The sequence below is a fragment of the Gobius niger genome, assembly GCF_951799975.1.
Source record: "Gobius niger genome assembly, chromosome: 18".
NCBI lineage: Eukaryota > Metazoa > Chordata > Actinopteri > Gobiiformes > Gobiidae > Gobius > Gobius niger.
Window position 1 is genome coordinate 459,256 of NC_136869.1, and position 16,980 is coordinate 476,235.

At 45.2% G+C, this 16,980-nt stretch overlaps 1 protein-coding gene across 1 annotated transcript; it reads right to left on the reverse strand.

Annotated features, from left to right (window-relative positions):
- Positions 1-2,026: 2,026 nt before the first annotated feature.
- Positions 2,027-15,971, reverse strand: LOC306977843 (protein NLRC3-like; the record flags this gene model as incomplete). The annotated part of the gene is made up of 11 exons (XM_079576282.1): positions 2,027-2,187; positions 2,281-2,703; positions 2,789-2,823; positions 3,598-3,765; positions 3,830-3,997; positions 4,072-5,875; positions 10,623-10,815; positions 10,885-10,948; positions 15,464-15,553; positions 15,632-15,721; positions 15,916-15,971. The coding sequence occupies 11 exons, from the start codon at positions 15,969-15,971 to the stop codon at positions 2,027-2,029; spliced, it is 3,252 nt and encodes a 1,083-aa protein (XP_079432408.1).
- Between the last annotated feature and the right edge of the window lie 1,009 nt (positions 15,972-16,980).

Here is a 16,980-nt window from a genome sequence, read left to right on the forward strand (position 1 = left end):
CCACTTTTCATAAATAAAGGGAGTAATGAGTCAATATCTATTTCTTTGTAAAGTGAATTCAACTACAGTGATTACACAGAGTTAAACTACAAGATAAGTCACTACAAAGCTGTAACAGAAATATGCTGAGAGGAAATAAAGCTGTAATGCATTTCTCTGAACACCAGATGTCGCCGTTTGGTAACTGAAACTGCTCCCTAACACCTGGAGCTCTACTGAGGAGAAAACAATAGTGTGAGCGCCACAAAACGGAGTCAGAGTGGGACAAGTTGTGTGATGTTGTGGGACACGGTGAGACGATTTCATAACGACCATTATAGAAGCATTTACTTTTCTGTTTTAGCCCCAAAAAACACAGGAATCAGAACATTGATCGTATCTTGTTCTTTGTAAAACACTGGAAACTTCCTGCTGCTCACGGTTCTGATCAGTCTGGGGCTTCATGCTTCATACATGTTTCTATCTGTTGATGAAAAAAGGAGAGTCAAATAAATCAGAGTAAGTTGTACAATCTAAAGGAGAATATCAAACAAATGAGTTTCTGTTTACTAACAGGTAACGTTAACCAAGCCCTCACCAGGAGAGTCTGGAACAAAGTCCTCATGATTAAATGTTAGTTTAAACAAACACTTAGGGAGTCCAATGGGAGCCACGTCTCATTTATGAATATATTGCATCTCGTAGAGCAATTTAATCTGACATTTCCTCAACTAAACTTGGCTCGTTTCAACTGTAAAAGGTGGAAACAGTGACCAGCCACAAAAGCTACAAAATGTCATTCTACAAATCACACAAAGGCATTGATATAGAAAGTTATTGTTTCTGACACTGTCGACAACACAAACCTGACCAAATAAATGTGTTTAAACTCACCAGAAACAGGAAAACTAAACTTTAATCAAGCTTTTGAGTCTCCTTCAGTCGTCGTCTGTGTCGGAAAACTCACAGGAATTTAAAAGATTTTTTAATTTGTCCACAAGGTCCTAATTCACTGATGTTGAAGCCACGACTGTTCTTTCCTTTTGCACAAAATCTGTTCCGTCTGAGATGTTTATATTTGTAATAAAACCAAATGAAGGTGTTTCGTTCCATCTACAGAAAAGGTTCATACTGTGTCTCAGTAGAAACTAGTAAAGCAGGTAAACTAACCCGTCTGCTTTACAAACATAACAATGGTTTAATAGTTGCACCGAGTGAGAGCGTTTTAAGACTTCATCACATGTGAATAAAGTCCGTCTTTTATTGCGTGATGAGTTTTAAAGTGTAGAGGTTATGCAGATGAAGTCACAGCAGGTGCAACAGTCGAGCTAAACACAGACCAGTCACCGGATTCTTTACAGATTTATGAGACTGTTAAACATGAAGCTTCAGAACCACATTTAAGGAAGGTTTCAGACAATGACATTCTTTTTCAGATGCTTTCAGATAACAGTGCATTGATGGACCTGGCAGAATGAAATGGATGTACGGAGGAAGTTCACGGTGAATGAAGGAGCTGAAACACAAATGACACGACGCCATCACTGGTTAAGAACAATATATGTATTTTTACTCTATAAATGTTTCCACTGAAGCGAACACAGATGAAACACCATTACTGACGACAGAACAGCAAAGTCTGTCACAGTGAACGACCACTCACATTTTAGACAATTATGCTTTAATGATTTGATACTTTAAAAAGACTTATTTGTTATGATCACATTCAGTACAGTCCCCACTCAGCCACAGCAGGCCCACTTTTAGGGGAGGGACATTTTAAGACTTTTAATGGCATTTGCAGTAACATTGTAAATGCCATGGGCTTAATCCACTAGTTGGTTGACCAGCAGAAGCTTCAATGAACAAATTAGGTAAATTTTAAAGTACACAGTAAATAAGAGAGATATACAAGGATGGGGCAGGACACTGAAGTTGACAATGAACAAGCTTCAACCTGAATGACATGACTTTCACATGCAAAACAATTAAAAAGATAAACACCAATAAATGCACAAAAAAAAGGTCTGTCCTCCAGGAGGAGCAGTTAGACCACAGACAGTTTAGAGCCATGACTCAGTCCAAACCCTGGGAACAGCGGCTCAGTGAAGGAGGAGCTGAAGGTGTGGAGATGGATCAGATCATCATTAATGATTCTGTAAAAGGACAGAGCTCCAGCCTCAGAGTCCAGGAACACGGCCACTCTCTCTGAGGACACGGTCACACTGCTTACTAAGTTAATCCTTGTAGAGTGTGACGAGCCGTATCGACTTGCCATCGACATGCTATACCGTGTTATACCTGTGCTATCACGCGGGCTGCCTCCACACATGGACCTGTTGTCTCCAACAAAGGCAGAGGCAGAGGAACGTGGAGAGAAGACTTGTGTTTCTCTCTTGTGGTGAAGAACTGAGTATTGTCCCTTCCTGATCCTCAGACTCCAGGACTGATCATTGTCTCCAAACCTACTCTTTCTACTGTCTCCTCTGCGTCTGATTCCTCTGTAACTCACTGCTATATCAATGTCCTTCCCGCCCCAGGCGACCTCCCAGTAACAGCGCCCCCTCAGGCCAGTGGAGCTCAGGACCTGACACAGGTCTGTGAACCTGTCCTCATGATCTGGATACTGTTGCTCCTTCCACTCACAGCTCACAGTCCGTCTGTCCTCATACAGATGGAGACGTCTGTGAGCTGTATTTGGATCTAGAAAGACGTCACAGGAATCTGAAACACACAAACATCTGACTATCTGTGACAGAAATATGATATAATATCTCAACTATAAAACTGTACTTACACTTCCTCACACCTGGGACCATGAACTGTTGTCCAGCAGGATCCAGCCTGAAACACACCAGTCCAGTTTACTGCTTAAAGGAATAGGCCACCGTTTTTACGTACTAAAATATGTTCTTACCTCACTTTAGACGTGTTAATATATCCCCGTCTGGTCTTTGTCCGTGCGCTCACACATACGCAGCCTCTCCCACATGTCACATAGCTCCAAAAAAGCTCACGATAGAAGCTACCAAGCTCTTCCACGTGTTCCCTATTTAAATAAAGTTACGTGAAGTGTTTTCATGCGAAGTATATTTACACAGAAATGTAGCATGTCGATTTTATAAGCAAATAAAAAGGGGGACTATATTGTGAGGCGTAATGATACGAGGAGTAAAACGTCCGCGCAGTAACTCCTAAAGGTTATTGACGGAAGTGAGCGGGGAAGTCTTTAGGAGTTACTGCGCGGACGTTTTACTCCTCGTATCATTACGCCTCACAATATAGTCCCCCTTTTTATTTGCTTATAAAATCGACATGTTACATTTCTGTGTAAATATAATTCGCATGAAAACACTTCACGTAACTTTATTTAAATAGGGAACACGTGGAAGAGCTTGGTAGCTTCTATCGTGAGCTTTTTCGGAGCTATGTGACATGTGGGAGAGGCTGCGTATGTGCTCCGTTTGCGTGACAGAGCGCACGGACAAAGACCAGACGGGGATATATTAACACGTCTAAAGTGAGGTAAGAACATATCTTAGTATGTAAAAACGGTGGCCTATTCCTTTAAAGACCAGACCAGGACCAGAGGGGAAGGTCCTCCTCAGTCAGACTCACCTGAGAGAGTCCAGGGGCCCGTGTGGGGCCTGTAGAGCCTTCAGGAGCTCGGTGGAAGGTCCTGGATGGTTGTAGCTCAGGTCTAAGTCTCTAAGACGTAAGGAGGCGGAGCTTAGTGCTGAGGCCAGAGAAGCCCCGCCCCTCTCTGAGACCAGACATCCAGACAGCCTAAAGACACACAGCATTACTCTCTAATGTGACAGAGACAGAGTGCATGATGGGAGCGTCTCACCTCAGAGTGTCCAGTCTGCAGGGGGCGCTCTTCAGTCCCTCACACAGCAGCACCACTCCTGAGTCCTGGAGGTCATTGTTACTGAGGTCCAGGAGAGTCAGACTGGAGGAGCTGAGCACTGAGGCCAGAGGACCACAGCAGTCCTCCGTCAGGTTACAGTAGGCCAGACTGAGGAGAGAGGAGACAGTTACTGACCCTATCTGACAATGTTCCTCTGACACAGAAGGACAGTCTGGACTCACTTTGCTTTAGTGGAGGCTTTGATGACCGGCAGCAGACCCAGGAGAGCTTTCTCTGAGGGACAGTATTTCCAGAGGTCAAATTCATTCAGGTCTGAGCCTGAGGACAGCAGGAGGAAGGACAGGGCGGACCACAGAGCAGGAGACATGTCTCTGTCAGAGAGACGTCCTTCTCTCATGACCCACTGAGTCTCCTTCACCAGACTGCGGTCGTTCAGCTCGTTCAGACAGTGCAGCAGGTTCAGGCTCCTCTCTGCAGACACGCCCTCTTCATTCAGCTTCTTTTTTATGTACCATACTGTCCTCTGATTGATCCAGTCACTTCCTGTGTGGGCCGCTTGATCTGGCAGCAGCCTCTGATTGGTCCGGTCACTTCCTGTTTCAGTCAGCAGACCCTCCAGCAGCCTCTGATTGGTCGGCAGAGACAGCCCCAGGAGGAAGCGCAGGAACAGGTCCAGGTGTCCGTTTGGGCTCTGTAAGGCCTGGTCCACAACAGAGCAGTAGAAGGTCTCAGGGCTCTCAGAGGAGTGTGGTGGATACAGTAAGTTCTTCTCGAAGCTGAACAAGATTTGATGGACATGAAGCGCAGCGAGAAACTCCTGCACACTCAGATGGATGAAGCAGTAGACCTTGTCCTGGTACAGACCTTGTTCTTCTCTAAAGACCTGTGTGAAGACTCCGGAGTAACGAGCGACCTCTGCAGCGTCCAGCCCACACTCGCTCAGGTCACTCTCGTAGAAGATCAGGTTTCCTTTCAGCAGCTGCTCAAAGGCCAGTTTTCCCAGAGACTTCACCATCTCCCTGGTGTCTTCAGTCCAGTGAAGGTCTGCTCCTGTTCCCTCATGATACTTGATGTTCTTGACTTTGGCTTGAACCACCAGGAAGTGGATGTACATCTCAGTCAGAGTCTCGGGAAGCTCTGGTTTCTCTGTTTGCTCCAGAATCTTCTGTAAAACTGTGGAGATGATCCAGCTTATGATCGGGAGGTGGCACATGATGAAGAGGCTCTGTGACGTCTTGATGTGGGAGATGACGGCTGTGGCCTGCTGCTCGTCTGTGAACCTCTTCCTGAAGTACTGCTCCTTCTGTGGGTCGCTGAACCCTCGCACCTCTGTCACCATGGAGACGCACTCAGCAGGGATCTGATTGGCCGCCGCGGGGCGTGTGGTTATCCAGAGGCGAGCGGAGGGAAGCAGGCTCCCCCTGATGAGGTTCACCAGCAGCTCCTCCACTGAGGCGCTCTCTGTGGGCTCCGTCAGGACCCGGGTCCGGCTGAAGTCCAGAGGAAGTCTGCACTCGTCCAGACCGTCAAACATGAAGAGCAGCTGCAGGTCTTTAAAGCGGAGATCTAGGTATCGACAAAAGAAGTGCTGCAGCAGCTCCTCCAGAGTTAACACCAAGCCTCCGAGCCCATTGAGCTCTCTGAAGGTGAAGGGGAACAGCAGCTGGACGTCCTGGTGAGCTCTGCCTTCAGCCCAGTCCAGACTGAACTTCTGAGTCAGCACTGTCTTTCCCACGCCGGCCACGCCCTTCGTCAGCACCGCTCTGATTGGCTGTTCAGATCGTTGTTTAAAGATCTCCTCACAGGTTATCGCACGTTCTGTTGGTTTCCTGGATGCTCTCTCGATCTGTCTGACCTCATGTTCCTGGTTGACCTCTGAAGCCCCGCCCTCTGTGATGTAGAGCTCTGTGTAGATCTCCTGTAGGGGGGCGGAGTTTCCTGCTTTAGCCACGCCCTCAAACACCTGACTGAACCTCTGCTGCAGGCGAGACTTCAGTTCCCAACGACACATCTGAGTCATGGACTCTGGATAAAACAAATGATCATATTTATCAATTCATACACAGTTTATGCAGACGCATAGTCACAATGGGTTAAGTGTCTTTCCCACCAGCAAATTACAGTTGGCAGGAGCTGTGATAGCGCCACTGACCCCTTAAGGCCTAAGGGTAAAGATTCTAAAGATTTAGAGAAGGCGATCCAGGCCTTCATCACTTCAAGGTTGGATTATTGTAACTCCCTTTACACAGGGCTCGACCTTAAATCCCTCCGGCGCCTGCAGGGAGTCCAGAAGCCCGCCTGCTGACCGGCACATCACTCCCATTCTGTCCACTTTACATTGGCTACCAGTTCCCTTTCGCATCAAGTTTAAAATTCTGCTGATTGTTTTTAAATGCCTAAATTCACTGGCACCTAAGTATTTGTCAGAACTGCTGCAGCTCTACTGTCCTTCCAGAGCTCTGAGGTCAGACCAGCTCTACTGTCCTTCCAGAGCTCTGAGGTCAGACCAGCTCTACTGTCCTTCCAGAGCTCTGAGGTCAGACCAGCTCTACTGTCCTTCCAGAGCTCTGAGGTCAGACCAGCTCTACTGTCCTTCCAGAGCTCTGAGGTCTGACCAGCTCTACTGTCCTTCCAGAGCTCTGAGGTCTGACCAGCTCTACTGTCCTTCCAGAGCTCTGAGGTCAGACCAGCTCTACTGTCCTTCCAGAGCTCTGAGGTCTGACCAGCTCTACTGTCCTTCCAGAGCTCTGAGGTCTGACCAGCTCTACTGTCCTTCCAGAGCTCTGAGGTCAGACCAGCTCTACTGTCCTTCCAGAGCTCTGAGGTCTGACCAGCTCTACTGTCCTTCCAGAGCTGAGGTCAGACCAGCTCCTTCTGTCTGTGTGTCCAGAGGTGCCTTCTCAGTGGCCCCTAAACTTTGGAACAGCCTTCCTCTACATGTGCGCTCGGCTCAGTCTGTAGAGGAGTTTAAAACCAAATTAAAAACTCATTTTTGTGCTTTGGCCTTCGGTTCCATGTAGACCAGACAGAGTTTGTGCCTTTATATATTCCAATGTTTACGTTTTATTATGTTTATTGTACATATTGTTACTGTTCTTATACAGCACTTTGGTCGACAATGGTTGTTTTTAAATGTGCTTTATAAATAAATTTGACATTGACATTGACATTAAGGCCTCTTCATACTCCACAAGACGGGAGAACTTTGTTCTTTTTCTTCAGGCAAAAAGAACGAGAACAAAGTTGGTCAGGGCTCTGACATTTCATTCTCCACAAGACGTGTTGCTGCCAAACTACCACGCCCCCTTTTTCCGCAGCCAAAACAAACAAGGAATGACCGAAATAAAACGAGCCATTTGAGTTCAAACTATTATAAAATGAGTCAGTCACGATATTGCCAACATTTTGAAGATTGACTTCATGTTTAGCCACATCTCCCGCTGGTTTATTACGTTAGAAAACGTTTACGTTGAAAGCAGCTTCCCTCCGTGTCACTCGGTAAAACCATGTTGTTTGACTCTGTAGCTCAGTGCGGGTTTTGTCCATCTAAGAACCTTCACTAAACATGTTGGTGACGTTTCCCGGTGTTTGATGAAGGTCTAAGGTTTACAAGCTTGGTATCCCTCCGTCCACGAGCCTGAACCACTCTTTTCTTTATCACTCGCTTCTTTCACGCAGGTAGTGCCAGACTCTTCTGTTTCCTCTTCGTCCTCGCCCAAAACGTCCGTGTGTTTTTCCCCAGGACTTTTTTGCAATTTGCGTGTCCATGTAATCCTTCAGCGAAGTATTTTACTGCCGTCATTTTGATGTCATTTTGTTCTCGCAGCTCTGGGTGCGAGAACAAAGTTCTCGCGTCTTGTGGAGTATGAATAGGCCTTTAGCCTCTGCTACACCAGTAATACACTTAGGCTATTTCCACATGAAGACAAAATACTTATATTTTCAGAAACTTTCTTTGTGAGCCTGAAGCCAGCTTAGTACATGTGTGCGTCCACATTAGAGGTTAGATTTTAGGCCCGAGCCCGACCCGACATTCGGGCCAGGCCGGGCCAAGATTTCCCGCATGAAAGTCGGGTTTGGGTCGGGAAAAGAGGAGACAGACACATTGAGCTGCGGCGCTGGCACATAACCTGCTCCACGTACGTCTCTGCCCACCCAGGTACAGTATGTGCGCTACTGCTGCGTGCACGTGTGCCGTGCTCGTAGCCGCCACGTACCTCACAAACATGGTGCTGCTGTGCAGATGCACCTATCTGAGCCTAAAATAAATAATTATTTACGTCGGGTTTGTTTCGGGTTCGGGCAGACAATTCATGTTAATTGCTCAGGCTGGGTGTTGGCACCTCTGCAGCAGGTCGCCTATTACCAGGAGCTGAACCCTGTTCTCCGGATTCAGTATCGGACATCCTTCCGGAAGATCCACCTCAGTCGCCAGGCAATCATGACACGGGAGGCATGTTTTATATTTGGTGGTAGCCACACTGCCCCGGTGCTCGTGCTGAACTGAAACGTATGGGGAGGCTCCGCCTTTATTATTATGACACTGCGCGTAACCCTGCGCTGAACAAAGTAGTGCCCACAAAATAACAGTGGCAAAACATCGCACTCTAACACTGGGTCGGGTCGGGCTTTATAACCGCGGGCTCGGGTCGGGTCGGGCTTGATTTTTTGGCCCGATATAATCTCTAGTCCACATGAGTTGACTCAGGTCTGTGAAAACGCCGCAATTCATCTTCCAGGCCTGTGTGAGGCGCTGTGACGCCAACACAGATAATAGAACAATACTAGCTGAGACCCGGCCGAGTCTCCACATTTGATATTCTGAGATTATGAGTGATTACAAAGAAATGTCCAACCCGTCACACAGTTCAGCTGTAGACCAGTGGTTCCCAACCCATTCCAAAAACTATGGCCACTACAAATGTGTAAAATAATGAATGCTAAAAATAATTTCAAACAAACAGCAATTGGAGTGTTTGATGCACCCGTGCTCCTTTCTTATAAACTACATCGACAATATGTTCGCTAAACTCAGGGAATAGAATTCAAGAGACAGTGGAATAATTATGGATAAATATTAGGGGTTCAGCTCTAACGGTTTGGTTCACGGTGCAGGACCCGCGGTTTGGTGCATCACGGTAGTGTACAATCAAAAACATAATTAGTAGGTTTTGAACTGAAATAGCCTAATGATCGTTGTTAGACAGTATTTATAACCTTACAATAAAATTGGCAATGCTTTCAAAGCTGCTTGAGAATAAAATGTACCTCTGGGCTCACAATACGTGAAAGCAAAATAGAAAACAAATGGTCCAGCAGCAAAGTAAAAAAAAAAGAAAAAAACTACGCAGTGCAGGCCATGCGCTCGTTAAGGTAGTTTCATTTTCGCTTTTACTCACACGGAGGATAAATCAGTCGGAGCAGCGCGTGTGATTAGAGGCTCGTGTTTTGGGCAATGTTTTGCGTGGAATTTTTTGTCGGAGACAAAGCTTTGGAGACGGAATACGGCCAGCACTGGATCTATAATGAACCACAGCCTCGGTCACTGCAGGAGAAACTTAAACAAAGACACGCAGATGTGTTTTGGAGGATGTAACTGTACCTGTGCGGAGCGTCTACAGCTGCAGTTTAGGGTGAGTGACGATGGCACACACCGCCCTGTTTGGATGCACGCGCGCACACATACACGCACGGACTCACACACGCGCACACACACACACACACACACAAACGCGCGCACACGCACACACAAACATCGCCCTGTTTGGATGCGCGCACACGCACGGCAGTCAGATCTCGTGCACTCGCGTTGTTGTGACGGCGGGTTGTCCTCGGACAGCAGCACCGCGGTCCATATGGACCCGTGGTCAATGGCCGCGGGCGGTGGGACCGTCACTTGGGTGCCGGCCGCGGATGTAATAATAATAATAATAATAATAATGCATTAGTCTTATATAGCGCTTTTTCAGACGCTCAAAGTCAGTGTACAATGTGATGCATTATTCGTTCACCCCATACTCGGTGATGATAAGCGAGGCACCCAGTCTGCGCACATCAGCCCCCACCACCAACCACGCACACACTCACTACTGTCGCCAGGCTTCCTGGTGTTCCCAAACGGTCTCCCATCCCAGTCCTAACCAGGCCCTTCCCTGCTTAGCTTCCGAGGAACGGTCTCCCATCCCAGTCCTAACCAGGCCCGTCCCTGCTTAGCTTCAAAGTCAGTATGGGAAATAAACATGGCGGCGCCCAGGCGGCGGCCATTGAGATTGCGTTTTCTATTATAGATGTAGAAGGGCATGTGCAATAAACTTATGTGGAATGTAAACAGTGAAAATGAAACTGATTGAAGGATTTCGGATCTACAGAAGAGACGAGGAGGAGAGTTTATTCTTCAGTGACTTTTACTGTCAGTCCAAAAAAACAGACTGACTCGTGTTTTTCTACTTGTCACCTGTGGCTTGTGGACTGCAGTGGAGCAAAGAAGAGCAGAGTCAAACCATCATAGATCCATGAGGAAAACTCATTATGAGGTCAGTAGATTATGGATCACAGACACCACTCTGGTGGTGCTGTGATGTCATCGTCTTAGCAAAAGTTGCGGAGACGACGTAACAACGGCGCCGCGTAAACGCTGGGCTCTTATGGACGATACACTGGGTTGATAAAATATCTATGCGTTTGGTCCTCAGCTTGACTTCGTGTGGACAGGGCCTCAATAATAATGAATCTGAGCGGTTCTGACCTGGGTGACTATAGACAGGTTTCTTACTTTTCATCAGACACTCAGCCAGCTGCTCCTCCTTCATCCTCCTCAGGAAGTCCAGGGCGATGTCTAGTACAGCGCTACGGCTGCTCTGATCCTGCTCACTCTCTGAGGTATTCTCTAGGTTCTCAGAGGACAAAAGCCGGTTGAAACTCTGCAGTTGTTTTTTCACAAACGACAGGACATCCTCCTCCAGACGCTGGAAAAACACACACACATGAATGAAAACGCACAGACTGAGCAGGGGCAGCATCAGTTCTGTACAGACCATGAATTTGGTGTCCAGTAGAGTAGGAGCCTTTCCACAGACACCTCGTCCTCTGGCTTCTGACCTGCAGCATCAACACTGATGTTAGATCCAGAAAATGGGACCTGAATTGACAAACAGTTCCCAAAGAGCTGTACATTAAAGAAGGGCTTTTCGAACTTTGAATTTTCATTGGCAGGATGATAATGAATGAATGAAAGGAAAAGTATAAAGAAAAAGTAAATATTAAACAAAAATTATATTAAACAAAATTTTTACAAAATGTCCACTACCGCTCAAAAGTTTGGGGTCACTTAAAATGTCCTTACTTTTGACAGAAAAGCACTGATTTTTTTTTATGAGGACAACATTTTCCTCTGGGTACTAATGTTCCCCTATCTCCAGAAACATGCTGGTTGGCATGACCAGACATTGTTCATGTATATGACTATTTTCGCTGGAATCGAGTGATTTTCAGAGAAGAGGCTCCAGTGGTCTAATGGTACATTGTGTTAGCTAATTGTGTTCAAGGGTAATTGATGATGAAACCCTTGTGCAATTATGCTAGCACTGCTGAAAACAGTTGTGCAGATTTGAGAAGCTATAGAACTGGATTGGGTGACCCCAAACTTTGGAGCGGTGGACTACATGTACTAGCAAACAAAGCGACAAGACTAAGTTAATCAGTTAAAAAAAAACCACAACAATATTCCATCAGCTCTACAACAGAAGTAGCAGGAATCATTTTTGTATGCATAGTTCAGGCAGTTACAACTGTGCAGGGATAAGTTTCGTGTCATGTCTTTAGGTCAGAGACAGTTATTATTTCATAAAGGTCTATAAGTTAGTTAAAAAAAACGTATTATTATCATTAATAACAATAATAATAATAATAATAATGCTAATAATACTAATAATGCTAATAATAATAATAATAATAATAATAACAATAATAAATAAAAAGCGTTAAAAAGCCATTCTTAAAAGTAAACAAACAAAGTAAGTCATCTTCTCCAGAAAGGATTGTTTTTTGTTGCTGCAGAGTGAGTGCTCCTCTCGCACATAAACAATCTTTGACGCATTTTCTCTCGGTAAAGTAAACACAACAGACATGTGTTGTGAGGACAGCACAGTGCGTTACAAAGTACACTGCTGAAAACATAGTCCTTCACAGGTTGTGGTGGAAGGTTTTAGCCTGAATGGACCAGGGATGTATGAAAAATTTACCAAAAGGCCTACGGACATACGGCATAGCAGGGATTTAGCCAAAGCCAGATGCGCCTCTGATGTAGCCTGGCACGAGCCAGACTGATCCTCCATGTTAAGAGATACATGGTGATACAGTCTGAAATTGTGTGATTTGAATCTTGCTGACTCCGGCAAAACCAGGCAGAGCCAATCATAGCACGGGAGGCGAGAGTTAATGGTGCGTAATCAAAACAGTGAAGATGGCGGCGGCCGCGACACAGCGATCTTTTACCAGTGCCCTTTCTTCTGTTTTAAATGAGCTGGACTTGTCCTTAAAGCCACAGCAAGAAGCTGCTCTGAGGACTTTCACCAGAACATTTACTCGACTGCACCTGTGGACTACAAACAATCATGGCGGAGGACGTGAACACAAGGCATAAGTCGTTTTGTGTTTGATTGGTTCGCTTTCATTCAAACTACGATCGTTAGCCCCACCTCCAGTCTCAAAGACCAGTCTCCAGACTAAAATGATTAAAATAGTGATTTTTATTGTTTACATGCAATACAGCACAAAACCCTTTTTCACCAGTGGAAAAGCTCAATAAGCAGTTCAGTTTTGCTTACCATGGACCTGGCTATCCTGAAATGAACTGTTCGGTCCAGGGAAGAGTATTCTGCGATCCGACCCAAATGCTCCAAAATCTTTGAGATGTTCAAGTCCTCAATCTGTGTGCTTGCGCGGACTTTTGTCCTCGGGAAACTTGTGAAACATAATCCTGCTCGCCCAAGTCCTGTTCCGATTCAAAATTCTCAGCAAGTTCGCAGGAAATGAAAACATACTTAAGTGAGGTATAGATAGATAGATCTATAGATTAAAAAAGTACAGTAACAAAGTACTATTACTTTGTTACATTCCACCACTGGAGCAAACAAGTAAAGCAAACGTTTCAGGACCAACTCTCCTCAATATTAAACACTCATCACCAAAATCCAGCAGCCTGTTGTACTGTACCTAAGGTCTCTTTATCCGGATCAGCTCCAAAGTTCGGGTTCATGTCTTTAGGCCAGTTGCTCCTCACTAGGGCCGGGCACCGTTCGTTTTTTTTCGATACCACTACTTTAACGATACCTGCTTTTCGGTACCGGTGACTTAACGGTACTTTTTTCGATACCTTTGTTATTTTAATTGAGTTAAAATAATGTTTATAAAAAGTCTGGTTCAGGAGGAAGTCCAAACACGGCACATCAGAAAACAGGAGCAGCAGCGTCACCTGGAACTTCATGTTTTGAGCTTCATTCCCACTAAAGCCGTGATATAAAGAGAGTTCGGACATTATTCCCTCCTGAGCTGCAGGAACAGACCAGATCCACATCAGGACCGTTTACTGAAGATAAACTTTTCTAAACTCACTGAGCTGTTCCACAGTGAAAGCTCCTCACACGTCACAGATCTGTTACATAGTGAGAGCGCTCATTCTGTCACTGAAAATGCACCATAACTGTTCCAAACATGGCTAATGCAGAGTGAGCCTCACCTTTTACAGAGACAATCTTTGATTCCAAACGCTCCGGTGCAGCTGGAGTTTAAACAACAGCAGGAACTTCAGGCTCTGGAGCTAAAGGTAAAGGTGAAGCCCATGTGTTTCTTGTTGTCATACTGTGTTGTCACTGCTTTTCTCTTTGTCTAAGAGTCTAGTTTCTTAATCAGTCCTGGTTTAGTCCTGGTTTTTAATCAGTTTACAGTAAGTCCTGGTTTAGTCCTGGCTCAGTCCGCGGCTCTGCCATCTCTGATAATGACTGAAGTGTGAGTAAGTTACAGCTTTGCTTCTGCATTTGTGCTGAAGCTGCTCATGAGTTCAGGCTTTTTTAGACTCACAGCGGATCATTTATTGACGTTTGGAGAGAAAAAGTACCGAAAATTAGCACTGAAAAAAAAAAGCTTCCCATTCGGTACCAAACTGGTACCGTTTAACGGTACCCAGCCCTACTCCTCACAGACGCACAACTGAGACCAGGCTTTCCCTGTTTAAAAGAAGTGTCTTAGTTTGAACAGTCTACAGATGAGTAGAGGTGAGCGACCCAACCTTTTTTGCCCAGACCAACAGACAGGACAAAATGAATAATGAAGATCAGAGCAAAATGAACCTGTTAAACAAGACAACCAAGTCTTTGGATTGGTCACTTTTCACAGATAAACAGCTGGGTCCAGATTCATACCATTCCCTCCTGAACGACACAGAAATAATAAAGACGAAATAAACAGATAAAAAGATAAAAAGTTGTGTAGTGCACCTTTATGGTAATGACGGAGAAATGGGAGAAAGTTCAGTTATTTCCCCTGTTTGTTTTCCCTCTGGCTGCTTTGAACATGGACTTTGAATATGGGCAATTCCAAAAGTACTATCTGTATCTATTCAACTGATTCCGGAAGTTTGCGTGGGCACCGCCATGAATTGTGCCCGCCCCTTTTCTCCTATCTGTTAAAGGAATAGGCCACTGTTTTTACATACTGAGATAAGTTCTTACCTAACCTTAGCCAGGTTAATATATCCCCGTCTGGTCTTTGTCCGTGCGCTCTGCCAGGCAAACGGAGCACATACGCAGCCTCTCCCACATGTCATATAGCTCCAAAAAAGCTCACGATAGAAGCTACCAAGCTCTTCCACGTGTTCCCTATTTAAATAAAGTTACGTGAAGTGTTTTCATGCAAAGTATATCTACACAGAAATGTAACGTGTCGATTTTATAAGCAAATAAAAAGGGGTGCTATATTGTGAGGCGTAATGATACAGGAGCACAGCGTCCGCGTCCAGGATGAGTGGCGTATTCCTTTAACATGGGACTGAAGAAGTCCAGATAAAATCAGTTACTACACGAAAACAACGCCGCGCTAAGAAACGCTGCAGTGCAAATGAACATTGGCCATTCTACACAAATCAATCGACTAAACATCAGATTTCAGCGGAGAATATTTTCCCTCGTTCTCCGTTTAAATGAAGGGGCTTCGCGCTCGACCGGAAGTGTCTGGAAAACGGAAGTGCCGGGACAACGCAAAAAGTGGCAAAAGTGGGCGGGGCGGAATAAGGTGAATAGCAGATCTATTAACCTTGTAAGAAAAAAAAAAAAAACTATACTACCCGAAAACAAAAAACATAAAGGAGAACCCATGTACTATTATTTGTTCGTAGTTTAGTTAACTGTCAGTTAAATACTTTGTCAGTGCTAAACCAATAATAAGCCAAGTGTAGGGGCTCCAATTTACTGCATTAGCGACGGCCTCGGTCTCGCCCTTGACAAAATGGCCATAAGAGGCTTTGATCCTTGTAGTTCTAACTTTAAGCATGAACTCTCCATTAGACCACAACAGGGAAATCTTTAATTGCTGAGAGATAAACTTACTAACTTTACATACCTGAGCTCAGAAGGATAAACCCTGAGGTTTGGGTTCACGTCTTTAAACCGGTCGCTCTTCACAGATACAAAGCTGGGACCAAACTTTTCTCTGTTTAAAAGAAATATATTAGTTTATACACTCCACAGACAAAGTGAAGGGCTAAATGGAGAGATCATGGTGACAAACCTTTGAAAAAAGGTGCCCAACTCTTTGGATTTGTCCGTTTTCGCAGATAAACAGCTGGACGACTGTTTAACAGGTCGATCCCAGTTTCTCCTGTGGAATAAAGAGACAATTCAAAGCTTTTCGACACGGTAGCACGGTAGCGCAGCGGTTAGCGCTCTCGCTTCACAGCTAGAAGGTCCAGGGTTCCACGGAGCAGCCGTCAGCCAGCGCAGGGAGGCCACGACACTAACGCACCTGTATACACGAACCCACACGCACACTCACCCAGACCGACTTTCCCTTACCATGTAGACCGTTTACCTCTGTCCTCTGGGTTCTTCTCAGCCACCGCAGCCGCCATGGGTGCACACTTGGCCGCTGCTCGAGCCTTTTTCCATCCATAGATTATTCCGAGTTGCAAACATTTCTCCAGTATACAGCACACACGCACACTCTCACACAGCCAACCCGAGTGAAGGCGTCTTCTGCATTATGTTGCGTGATACGCAGGGCGCATCCGGGTGACGTCACAGAACATCACGTGACTTCACGTTTTCCGTAGGAAATTATTATATTTTTCTTGTTTGGGATATTTTGAGTTGTTAGTATACAGATTATTGTCTTTAGTTATTTTAGGGATTTTTCAAAATTAATTACTTTGTGATTTGGTTTCTGTATGTAGAGAAACCGTTGGTCTTCTCAGTTAATTGTGTTGTGGGAGGGGCTTCATACTATATGTGGGGGCCTTCAGCACCACAAGAGGAGTGTGTGTGTGTGAAGGGGAGCTGAGTGCAACACAGTTACCAGCTCCAGGAAAGCTGACAAGGCCGGACTGCAAACTTGTAAATATTGTATAGCACTGCACGTGGATCTGAAACCGGGTAAAACTATTATTTTTGCACTTTTTGGGCGGACCAACACAATAAAGTCACCCGACACGAATCTGACTAAACCATATCATTTGTTTAGAGGTGGAACCCCGCAAAACTACCAAAAAACAAAAAACATAAAGGAGAACCCATGTACTATTATTTGTTCGTAGTTTAGTTAACTGTCAGTTAAATACTTTGTCAGTGCTAAACCAATAATAAGCCAAGTGTAGGGGCTCCAATTTACTGCATTAGCGACGGCCTCGGTCTCGCCCTTGACAAAATGGCCATAAGAGGCTTTGATCCTTGTAGTTCTAACTTTAAGCATGAACTCTCCATTAGACCACAACAGGGAAATCTTTAATTGCTGAGAGATAAACTTACTAACTTTACATACCTGAGCTCAGAAGGATAAACCCTGAGGTTTGGGTTCACGTCTTTAAACCGGTCGCTCTTCACAGATACAAAGCTGGGACCAAACTTTTCTCTGTTTAAAAGAAA